The sequence below is a fragment of the Eschrichtius robustus genome, chromosome 1 (assembly GCF_028021215.1).
Source record: "Eschrichtius robustus isolate mEscRob2 chromosome 1, mEscRob2.pri, whole genome shotgun sequence".
Taxonomy (NCBI): Eukaryota; Metazoa; Chordata; class Mammalia; order Artiodactyla; family Eschrichtiidae; genus Eschrichtius; species Eschrichtius robustus.
Genome location: NC_090824.1, coordinates 134,630,478 through 134,642,752, shown reverse-complemented (window position 1 = coordinate 134,642,752; position 12,275 = coordinate 134,630,478). Strand labels below are relative to the sequence as shown.

The 12,275-nt window shown below is 54.4% G+C and overlaps 1 protein-coding gene across 1 annotated transcript in view; it reads right to left on the bottom strand.

The window, feature by feature from the left end:
* The window catches only part of CCDC33 (coiled-coil domain containing 33), a 116,113-nt gene extending 104,611 nt beyond the window's left edge, over nucleotides 1-11,502 (bottom strand). Inside the window, 4 exon segments of the mRNA XM_068541939.1 lie at nucleotides 10,021-10,292; nucleotides 10,294-10,348; nucleotides 11,192-11,375; nucleotides 11,377-11,502. Coding sequence (XP_068398040.1) covers nucleotides 10,021-10,292; nucleotides 10,294-10,348; nucleotides 11,192-11,375; nucleotides 11,377-11,502 — 637 coding nt within the window.
* Nucleotides 11,503-12,275: the final 773 nt, after the last annotated feature.

The following is a 12,275-nucleotide window of genomic DNA, read 5'->3' as shown; positions in this document are numbered from 1 at the left end:
TTTGTCAGCACAGCCCTCTCCCTTAATGAGGTGCTTGTTGGGAGTTTGGGGGTGGGGGAGACAGCCCAGAGCACCCCACTCCCAGGATGGGGCCTCAGGGCCCACTCTGCAGCTGGAATGAGCTAGCAGGTCCGAGGAGCTCCAGTTACAAGAAGCTGCTTATTCAGGCTTTACCTGCTGGGATCCCTTGATTCCCTCCCTCTCATTCCCTCCTCAGCACCAGCCTCGTCCACACGGGCCGCCCACCGTCTCTACCAGAGAGCAGAGCCTCTGGCCCTAATCTCATTTGTGGCCATGAAATCGCATTTGCAGCGTATTAATGCAGCATGGAGCTGGCCCAGCCCTGCCTGTCTCCTGGAGGAGAGGAGCCTGGAAAGCAATCTTGTGGGGAGGCGCGTCCCGGAACACCCACCGACAAAAAGCAATTATGCTTTAAGAGGAAGATTAAAATAATATCCTCTGCAACAATCCCCACCAGCGGGCCTCAGCTCCACCCAGCCTCCACCACCTCCCGACAGTGATTCAAGGGCAGGCTTCTGCTGGGGGGCGGGGGCGGCAGACTCAGTTCTCTCCCTCCGAGGAGGACGTGCCCCCAAGGCCTGGCCCCTCACCTGCCCCCGCATTCACCACCCTTTACCTCCCTGAGTTCCCCAAAGAAACTATGCCCTCTCAAGCATCTGGGCCTTTGCCTAGGCTGTTCCCTCTGCCTGGAATGTAGCCCCCCAACCCTTGTTTATCTGGCAGGCTGCCATTCACTCCGCATAATAATCGTAGGTTAAGTTTTCGAGCATTTAGTGTGTTCTTTAAATTGACTACATATTCAATTCAACAATTCTGTCAGGGGACTATTGTCATTATTCCCATTTTATAGATGAAGAAAGAGGGCCACAGAGAAGAAGTCTCATAGGTGGAAGGTGGCAGAGCAGGGATTTAAAGGAGAACATTCACCCTTTCGCCCAGGGTAAGCCCAGCTGCTTCCCCTCCTGTACCCATGACTGCAGTGGTCTCACTGTGGTGTCTTATCTCCCTGAGGACTCTGAGAGGCCAGGCCTGGAGGAGAATCGGGGTTTAACAAAAAATTCTTGGGTGGAAGAATCGACACACCTCCCTGCAGGGATAGAAGGGGTGCGGATGTGTGTCCCACTCCTGCCTCCGAGGCTGTATCCTTCCAGGGATGCCTTCCAGTTTATCCGTATTGGAATTGGAATCTATTTGGAGTCCCCTCTCCTCCAGGAAGGGCTCCTGGACTGCATGCAGTCAGGTTAGCATATCACTTAATCTTCATAATCACACTGCAAAGTAGGCATCATTATCCCCATATTACAGAGGAGAAAACAGAGGGTCAGAGAAGTGAAGTGACTTGATCAGGAACACTAAGTATGAGGCAGAGCAGGGATCCGAATTCACACCTGAATCCAGCGTCGATGTTTATCCACAGCATCTTCTTGGCAGTGACTCACTCTCACTCCTCAGATAGGGTGGGTAAGGGCTTAATTCTGTGCTGGGGCTATTTATGCAACACTTTTTTCTAAGTGTCATCAGCCAACGCCAGTAGGCCAGGGGGTTTGCCTGGGGACTCTGAGTCACTGACAGCCCCAACCCCATCCCCAGGCCTGCTCCCAAACCTCCCGGCACAACAATGAGCAATTGCTGTTAGGGTCAGCTTAATACTGAGTAATTTGTCTGGGCTGGACTTGGTGTGAGATGGGGCCACCAGGAAGAAATCTGTTGCCCCAAATGCTTGCCCATGATCCTGTCATGTTGCCTAGAAAGCCCATTGAAGAATGAGCCTCCCTGGGAAAGAACACTACAACTCATTCCCTCCTCTGTGCTGATTACTGTATCAGAAAAAGCAAAATATATGGTGGGGACCTGGATTCTAGCCTGGCTTTGCTACTGAGTCAATAGGAAGCCATGAGTAAGTAGTTTACTTCCCAAGGGCTCAGTTTCTTGCTCCAGAAAATGGACATTATCAAGGCTAACCTGCCCACCTCCCAAGACCCATGCAGTGCTCTAATGGGCTTTGTAGCTTCCCCCTTTGCCAGCCTGGCTCCGAGCAGCCTGGGCAAACGGTATAGCAAAGGGCTCAGAGCCCGGGAGCTGGCAACGACCCTCCATTCCCTCGGCATCCCCTGCAACTCCTCATCCCACAAACATGCTCTCTCCACTCCATCTTTTCTCCCTGCTTGCTGTTCCTTCACACACCTCGTGCTCCCACACCTTTGCTCACCCTGTTCTCTCCGCTTGAAAACGACTCTCCTCAGTCCCTACTGGAATCGCACCCATTCTTTGAGGCAGGGATCAGATGTTCCCCATTTGTGAGGTGGGTTTTAATGAACCAAGCAATTTTCCACCCTCTTCCTCACCTGAGCCTCACAACCTCCGTGTCAGTGGGTACTGCTCTGCCCACTGTACAGATGAGGAACTTGAGGCCCAGGGAAGTAAGTGATGTGTTCAAAGTCATACAGCTCTTACGCAACTGCAAAATGGAGTCCTAAATCAAGGTCTTTTGATTCCCAGTCAGAACTGGCTTTCCTGCGGCAGACTGAGTGCTTGATGACCACCCCACTCATGCCCATCGCTTCCTCCCCAAGCTCCAGCAGCCCTCGCAGTGAGCTTTTTAAGTCATGGTCTTCCAACTCCTCCTATTTCCTCTCCCCACCTAGCCTGGTGGCTCCCCAAGGGCTGGAGATCAGCTACCTTGTTTACTGCTGAGGGAGTGGATGGATGAATGGTTGGATGGACAGATGACCACTGTGGGCCAAGGGAGGTTGGACCATTGGACCCAAGGGCAGGCTGTCAGATCCAGGGAGAGAGAGGATATCCCTGACTCATCCTCCATCCATCCTGCTGGCCTCAGCTGCGCCTGAGCCCAGGGACTCTGCAGAACCAGCCCGGGACCCAGGCTGGGGTGTCTCAGCTGACTCCTGATGGGCCAACCCCTCACCAGGGCCATGGCAGGCCAACTGGGCACTGTCAGCTTTCTTTCCCTGTTGCCCTCCCCCATCCGCTGTTTTATTAGAGACCAGTTATTAAAGACTGATTTCACATGGGGTTTTAATTTAACCTCACATATCACACATACCATATCCCCAAAGCTTCTTTCTCCTCTGCTAGAGGCTGCACTTGGAGGGTTTGTACAGAGGTAAAGCCAGGAGGGTCCCAAGGAGGTATGGGTCTGTGTGTGGGAGGGGGTGTGCCCCATGTATGTCCGTCAATGAGTTGGTGTGAATCTATCATTGTGATGTGGGGAGGGGGTCTCTGCATGTCCAGGATGTGGTGGGTTTGTGTATATCCAACATGTGTGTGTCCTTGTGTGTCTGCACGTCTGTGAGAGTGGCTGTGTTCCCGAGTGTCTGTTGGGGGAACATCTACTTTCCAAGGGTGTGAGTGAGGGAGAAGAGAGAAAGATGACCCTAAAAGGCCATGACAACTGGACCCTCCTGCCCCTCCTCCCTCCTTTCACATGAAGGTAATTTCTGGAGATGAGAAGGCTACCATAGTCCCCCCCGCCCCCCACCACAGCCCACCCCGGAGCCCTTCAGCTGCTGGGCCTGGGCTGGCTGGGAGGACATCAGAGCCGGGTACCCCCTTCCTCTTCATTTCCCCTTCACCACACACATATCACACATTCACACACACACACACACACACACACACACACACACACACACACACACACACACACATACACACACGGTGTCCAGGAGGTGTGAGTCAGAGGCAGCCCCTGGCTGGGGTGGGGGAAGGCAGTGATGGGGGAGGGGCAGCGGGGCCATCTGGTATGCTCAGATACAACAATCTGCTAATGGAGTTTCTTCCCAGACCAGCACTCAGGCTGGTCCAGCCTTCTCTACCCTGAAAACTGGTACCCGGGTCCCAGAGACAGTGGGCTTCACAAGTTCCCAACACCCTTCCCATGGGAGGCCAGCTAGGCAAGAAGGAGCTACCCTCTTTTCTAGATGCAGAAACTGACGCCCAGACGCATCTGCTTTGCCTAGTACAGACATCCCAACTCATTACTAGAAGAGCATTTATTAAACCCTGCCTGCAGGGCACGGCTAACCGTATACCAGCTCATTTAATTTTCCAGCAACAGAGGGCATAGGAATTGCCCTCCCCCATTTTACAGATGTGAAAATGGAGGCTGAGGGAAGTTATACAACCTGCACAAGGTCACACAGCTACTAAATAAATGTTAGAGACTGATCTGAACCCAGATCCACCTGACCCCACTGTACCTGCCTCTCACTGCAAGTTGGCTGAACCCCAAACTCTCCTATAACCCACCCATCTGAGCTCTAGGCACCGACTCCAAAGGCATATATAGAGACTTGGAAATCAGGCAGGCGGGGTGAAGAGACTGGCTCGGGCAAGGACATAAATATGGGACCCCACCGCCCCAATTTACATATTTTCAGGTCATATCCACTATGTCCAGGGACTTTTGAGGCCCTTCAGAGGCCCCTGTGGGCAGAAAGTCTTTCAGGGCCACCCAGGAGCAAGAAGGGACAGCAGGCAGCTTGCAGGGTCATTGTGCTACAAATAGCCAAGGGCCTTTCTCTTCCTGAGGAGGGTCTGGCCACGTCCCTCACCGCCCCCCTCCCCCCCCTCCCTGGGGCCAGCCCTGGCCAGCCCCGCATCTCCTGCCAGCCTCAGCTCTCCTCGGCCACTGGTGATGGGTCTACACCCCTCCCTGCATGGGTGACAGCGCTCTCTGGGAACGTCTTGACAGTGCCTTTGTTCCCCAGAAATAAAAGAAAATCGAGCTACAAAGGGAAACCTCAGGTAGCTTTTAACGGAGCTCAGCCGCCTGGGGCAGAGTGTGTTTAAGCTGGAGGCAGTTGTCACAGGAGCAGAAGGGGAGCCGCCCGCAGCCCTCTCCCACCCCCCTCGCCCCCTTGATTGAGTTTACACAAGGAAAAGGCTCTTCCAAATAGCAGCCAAGGAGAAAAATCAATGAGAATTGATAGAGAAATGTAAAACAGCCGTGTGTGTATGTGTGTGTGTGTGTGTGTTAGGCACAGCAGAAGTATGCTGCCTGGACCCAGGCTGACCTGCTCTGGGGCCCAGGCCAGGGGAGCGGGGGCTGGGAGTCACTCCCCGGCACGTGCCCGTGGGGGGGTGCTGGTGGCTGGGGGAGGGGCAGCAGCCGAGTCTCTCACTCGAGTTAAGAGAGAGATTAATATATTCAATCTGCTCGGGGTAATGGAGGGAACAATTGGAGTGTTTTTCTAAAGCCAGTAAAACTGCCTCATTTGCAAGGAGGAGCTGACCTGCTCACATCCTCCGTACGTGATGGAGCACAGGAAGGGAGGGGGAAGGGTGACATTGGGGCCCCAATACCGAGGGACTGGGGCATTAGCTTGGGAGGGGGTTAGCAGTCCTGATCTAACCTGTTCTCACCTTTCCCACCTTGTTAGTAGCAGCCCAAGCCTCTGTTTCCCCACCTGTGAAATGGGCCGTGGGCACCCCCCCTCCACCATGAGATTGGATACAGGAGGGAAGCCAACAATGACCCTGAAGGTCTGGCACTGAGGTGTAGGGGCATGAGCAAAGAAGTACCCAGCTCCCCCGCCAGGCCAGCTCCCCACCCCCACCCCAGATGAACCGGGCAGGAATGTTAATGAAATCCAACAGTGTGTGCGCCTTTCCCCACTAGAACCGTTCCCATCTCCAGGGCAATAGAAATAGTATATACAATAGTGCGCAATAAAAGGCAGAATGAATTGAAAAGCAGAGCAGGAAGGGGAAGAAAGTGAGGGCCTGGAGTGCGCTGGCCCGAAGGCAGAAAGACACCTGGGGATGGAAGTGTGCGGATCTGGAGATCTAGCCAGAACAGGGACCCGAAAAGGATGGAGAGAATCAGAGAGGGGGGTGGGGGAGGGGAGGAAGGAAGGAACAAAGGGACACAGACGCAGAGACAGAGTTTCGGGGACCGCAGGCAGCAGGGACGCCAGGAGAGCCACTGACTGCTCGTTCCCCTCCACTCCTTTTTAATGAAAACCCCCCAGCCTGTTGGTGCCAAAGCCACAATCAGAATCCACAGGCTTAGAGCCAGGTGCTCAGCATTTGGTGATTGCTTTATTAGCTTTTTCTTCTCTTTTTTTCCCCTCCAGGGCAAAAAAAAAAAATGCTTTAAATGGAAAGAATTAAAAAAAAAAAAAAAGACCCTTGAAAGCATCATTTAAAAGGCTCCTCGGGAACAGAATCATTTCCTTGAAACAAAACTGCGATTGTTTGCAAGAGGTAAATGCAGGGGAGGGAGCCCCCCTCCCCCCCTCCTCCCCTCCCCCCACCCCTCCCACGTGGGAGGAAGCTCACAGAGCTGCCAGCGAGGAATTTTAAAATTCATGTTTCCCGAAATTTCTTGACTGGGAATTTCCAGTCCACAGTTTCCCTCTTAAACGGCGCTGCCCCGCAGGAGTCTGTCCTTAAACCTTCAGGATCTCTTAGAGAGGTGAGTGAGGTACGAGGAGGGATTGTGGCCCCTGAGGGCCCTGCGGCTCCCGGCCCAAAGCTGTTGTGGCCTCCCCTGCCCCGTAATTCCCCAGGAGGCCTCATATGCCCTTAAAAGAGTTGAGCGGGAGTCACCCCCAAGGACTCAGCAGCCAGATTTGGCCTGCACCTTGCTGCTTCCCTCATCCTTGGGGACCTACTCTGCCCGGCACTGGACAGGCCACCCTTATTCTGGTCAGATAAACTCTCTCTTACCCTGGGGAGAAAGGGCCTTGGGGGTGCCGGGGTGGCACAGCCCTGTGGTCTCAAACCTGCCAAGAGGCGAAGGAGGTAGCGTCAAGGGACAGGATGAGTCTGGTGGGGCTCCGCCCAGAAAGGAAGCCGCTAGAGGACACTGTGCGGCTGGCAGGAAACCTGGAGCTGGTTCCCTCCCATGCACAGTAAACTTCCCTCTCTAGCCACTGCCTGTGCGGCCCAGTTCCCCAACTCGTGGGTCAGGGCCCGAGGGAGTGATCTCTACCCTAGAGTCTGTTACATACCTGCTGGAAATACGCATGGGGGATAAGCCCGCACTACCACCAACCCCCACTCCCTCCCCACCCCCCCATCTCCCCATCTCCCCATCTCCCCACACACATAACAGGAAACGTGAGTACTGAAGAAGGGAAGATGTTAGCTCAGGGGAATTCATTGTCCCAGCAGAGTCTCCAGGATTTCTGGAATGCTATGACCATGGCTGTGAAGCCTGTGAGCCATGGCTGAGAGGCAAAGTGATTCAAAGTCAGTCACTGAAGCTTCACACTGAGGCCTGCCTCCTGTTCCCTACTCACTCTTGATCACTGCGTTAGTAATCCCCCTACCCTCTGCCCCCGGCTCCACACTTACCCCCATCTCTCAACCCATAACCATCATCAGTTCTGGCTTAAAAAACTGACACACAAGTTGGAGAGCAACTTGTGAGCTTACAATAAAGTTTGAAATTGAATAGATTCAATGGTTGAAATGCCTGACGCAGACAGGACCAAGGCTAGTTTGGAAGGGACAAAATCAATGCAGGGAAGGCTTCCTGTACGAGGTGGCCTTGAGTCTATCCATTGGCATCTAGAGCCTAGAAATCCATTCCTGGCCTTGAACTGAATATTGCTGAAGTTGGGCTACACTCAAGAATGCAGTTCCCTCCTCTCCATCCCTCCTGCTCACTGCCTTTTCCCCTCACCAGCCCCACCCACCCCAAGATTGCTTTCTCCTCCTCTTCAGTTGAGAATCAAAGAGAGCTGGGTTAAGTCCTTCCCTCCTGGGCTTCATTTTCCCTATCTGCAAGGAGGGGAGGGAGGATGGTTTCAAGGATCCCTGTGGTTCTAGGCCACATCCACTTCCCCAGGGAGCTGGCCACAGGCCCGGAGGACAGCCTGCGGCCCCAGCCCGCGCTGAGGGCCTGGTCATGGTGCTGTCCTACCAGCTGTGTCTTTGAGCCTCCAAAGACACCAGAAAGGTGCCCCCCTTCCTCAGGCTGAACTGCTGGATGAGTTTGCCTGAGCTGAAAGAAACAGCCCTTCTAGTCTCTGAAGGACCCCTCTCCGTTGTCTGTTCCCCACTGGCTTCCTGGCCCTGTTGTCAGGGCTGTGATGGCTGACCCCACCCCCAGGAGGGAAGCGATTTTCCTCTCCCTTGAAAGCCATTTTCTTGTCTTGGTAGAAGCAGACATCTGACACTTTAAGAGGGAGAACGGCAGGGAGATGACAGCATTAAATAACAGAAATTAGAGCTGCCTCGGATGGCTCAGCCATCTCACAGTCCCCCTTCCCTGCAGCAGTCCCACCCTCCCTCAGAGGCATTCAGAGCTGCAGCCTGCAAAGAACTGTCCACGTGGCCCCTGGCTCAGGTGGCCAGGGCATGCTGGGACATACACAGCAGGGGACTGCTTCTCCCTGAGCTCTGAGCTTCTTGCGTATCTAGTCCTGTAACAAACTGTAGAACATGTCGGAACCCAGGTATCATCTATCTCACTCACAAGCTCACCGCTGTATCCTCAGCTCCCAGCACAGAGCTGGGCATACAATAGGTGGTCAAAAGTATTTGTTGATCGACTGACTAATGAATGAATAAACAGGGGCCAAAGTAGTCCATGTAACAGACTGAGACCTGGGCAAGAGAAGTTGGTGCCTGGTCCCTGGTCCACCCTTCCAGTTCTCCTGGCACATTCTGCCAGATTACTCTGTCTAAATCACGGGTCAGATTGTCTTTCTCCTGCACAAACCCCTCTGGTGGTCCCCCATTGCCTCCTGAATTGAATATCCACCTAGCTCTTTTGTCACTGTTCCTGGTTCCTTCCACTTTCTCCCATCCATCAGCCGCCTTCCAGCCCAACTCAGCCCACCACTGTGGGCTCCACTTCAGCCCAGACCAATGCGCTGTGGGATGGAGGTGCTGCAGGAGAGCCAGGCACCTTTGGTTGTAAACTTTTGGTTTCAACCTCAGCTCATTCTGCTGCCAGCCAAACCCTTTCCTTTTCAGCCAGCTCATTCTGGTCCCTCCTCCTTGGAATATGCTCCTCAAAGTCCAGAACTGCCATTCCTAAATCTTACCCACCTAACATGGGATCTGATAGTGTCAGCACTTAACAAGTGTTTGATGGATGAATGAACAGATGAATGAGGGAATGAATGAATGAAAGATTCACCTCAAATGACATCTCTTCTGAAAAGCCTTTCCGAGGCTCCTAAATCAGACCCACACACTTCCTCACCAGAGCTCTCCTTCCAGCACATAACTTGTGGGACCATATGATGCCCACAATGCGCCACACTGTTTTCAAACCAGGTGGCACCTTGAACCCGGGGTTTGACCTAGCTTTGGATTCCGTGCACTATTGTGCACTAAGGTCCCCAGGAAATGTTGTTGGCATTAAATGGAGTCAAGCGTCCTTGGGGATGATCCTCAGTTTCTCTACCTGTGAAATGGGCTGCTTGCTCTACTAGTGTCTACCTATACTGACTGTGAGGCCCACCAGACACTGTCTGATTGCAGAACACTATCGCGTTGGAGAACCTTCCTCAGCTCGGACAAGGGCTAGACCCTCTCACCTGGGCCTGAGGCTGCCAGGGTCCTGGTTCAGGGCTGAGTCCCTCCTGGCCGTGGTGGGAGCTGAATGGGCTTGAGGGTGGGCACAGAGAGACTTCTGTCTCCTGGTCACCCCAGGCCTCCCTCGAAACCTGGTGAGAATGTGCGAGAGTGAGTTTGAGGACTGAAGGGTCTCAGGGGGACACTCACCCACTGGGCAGAGAAACCCCACCCAGTGATGTCCTTGATCTATGTGGCCTTTGCTCCATTTTCTGTCTCCTCCTTCAAACTGGGACTCCCTGCTGCACCCTCAGACTGCTTGTTCTTAAGAACCGAATGAGGCAAACTTGGCAAGTCCTGCTGCTCTGCTCAGTGAAAGATTGTGGGGACAGCCAGGCTTATCAAAGACGCAGGTCTTCTAACTGGGGGAGCAGTGATGCTAGAACCTGATGGGGACCCAGGGAACACCCACCTGCAGCCTGGGCAGCCGGGGCTCTGGGCGCGGTGACATTGGTTCTGGCTGGCTGGCGCGGGGAGGGCAGTTTGTGGCAGGAGGCTGAGGGGCCTGGTGCATGTGGAAGGCCACCCTGTAGGCCAGGCCCCCGCAGTGGCAGGCCGTGGGGTCTGCACTGGCCCGGAGCAGAGCCAGGTTGCCGCAGTAGTGCTGCGGGTCCTTGTGCTCCTGGGCCGAGAGGTTCATTCGGGGTTGGTCCGGGCGCGGGTAGATGGGAAAAATGGCCACACCCACCTGCTGGGCCGCCCTTCCAGAGGCCCCGCTCAGCCTCCAGGGGCAGCTGTGCGTCGTGCTGTCCATCATTCTTGCAGAAAGCTGGGTAGGGAACAGGGGTCTCAGAGGTGGTCTCTGGGGTCTCTCTCTGCCTCCCCCAGGGGATGAGGAGGCCAGGCAGGGCCCTTGGGAAACCCGGGCTGCCCGGCCTTTGAGTTGAAGCCAGGCTTGGTTTCCCTGTGGATGACCCCCTCTCAGGCCCCATCCATGGCCCCCTCCCTTTACTGATGTGGGGAGTGGAGGGCTCTTAGCCTGTGAGATGGTCCTGGGTCCTGCTACCCAGAGGGAGGAGTTCAACCTGACTCTGATCTCTGACCACATGAAGGCCTGGAACTTAGGTTCCCTATTCCCGCATGTGCCTCTTCCTCCAGGAAGCCCATTTGGATGTCTTCACAGTCTAGGCATGGATCTTCTGCTCTTTCCAGGTCACTTAACTATTCTCTCTTTGGAATCCCTGCCTCTCTCTACCTGATGGCTAGAATCTTCCTGATGGCAGCGCCCAGGTCTCCATCTCTCTGTCTACCCTGCATACCCACAGTCCAGTGGCTCTAAGGCTACTCAGTGTGATGGCCGGTGGGACTGGCCCCAAACCTGCTGTGTGCTCAGCTCTTACAAATTCACAAAGCCATTCCTCAGCTGTCCTTTCATTTCTTCCTCACCCGACCCTGTGTGACCAGCGTCAGCATCCCCATGTCATACTGAAGGAGGCAGGGGCTCACAGAGGGTCAACTTGGCCCAAGTGACACAGGCAGAGCTTTGGGATTCAATCTGGAGCTCTGCCCCTGCCCCTCCCGGTTCCCCTGAGGCTCCCTGGAGTCCCTGACAGGGGCCAGGCAGGATTTGCAGGGTCGCTGTCTCTCCCCAGCCTCCACCCTTACTTCATACCTTTAAGCAAAGTAAAGACAAACTTGTTCCTGGTGAGGGTGAGGCTCTGGCCAGGGTCCTTCTGCTCAACGACATCGGTGACAGCAGAGCAGGCAGGGAGGGGGTCCCCATCATTCACCTGCAACTGCACCGCAGCCCCAGAGCCGGCCTGCCGGGGCCTCTCAGCTGACAACCACAGGGCGTTATCTGGCCTCCTCGTTAAACCCCACGCTCAAGACCTCGAACTCCAGGTCCAAAGTCTTTTCGTTGGCCTTCAGCCTCTGGCTCAGCAGGGATGCAGGGACCCAGGGTTCAGGTCCCCTGAAGGCCATGCCCATGTCAGGGACTGAGCCCCAGGCTGAGCGCTGCCCCCTCCCAGCCACGTCCCTGCCTGGGCCCAGTCTGAGAGCCTACACGCTGGGCGCTCAGGGCCACACCCGCACGTTTCTCTGTTTGTTTGAGGAGAGCCCAGGTAACAAGCCAGGAAGCTGGGCCTGTCCCGGGGAAAAAAGGCAGCAATGGATTCCTCCCGTTTAGCTTTTGTGCATTCAGCAGATACTTATTGAGCGTCTACTGTGTGCCAGGCACTATTTTAGGCATCTAGAATATAACAGTGAACCAAAGATTCCTGCCCTCCTGAAGCTTATCTTCTAGTGGGGGAGGGAGTTGGGGACAGATAAAAGTAAACACTAGATATAGAAAGTAAGTTAACTATGATGTCTGCTAGATGATGATAAGTTCTATGGAACAATTAGAGCAGGGTCAGGGATAAGGAGTACCGGTGGGGGAGCACACAGGTATGGGGTAATCAGGACTTCCCATTTCCAGGAGAGCCTATCTCCACATGCCTGTTCACCCCCTAGAGTTCTTGAGTTGGGGGAGTGTCTGTTCCCTGGGAGCATACCCTTAGCACCTGCTTCTTGAACCAGTTTGTTTACCTTCTGAATCAAAACGCAGAATATGGGGCACAGCTTCACTTTACAGAGAGCCCAGAGCTTGTCACACCAAATAATTGTCAAGCTGGAACCCATCCTTCCTGATCCTGGGTCTTGCTGATATCCGGTGGGAGAGGGTGGATTCTGGACACTCCTCAGGAAGAACCATC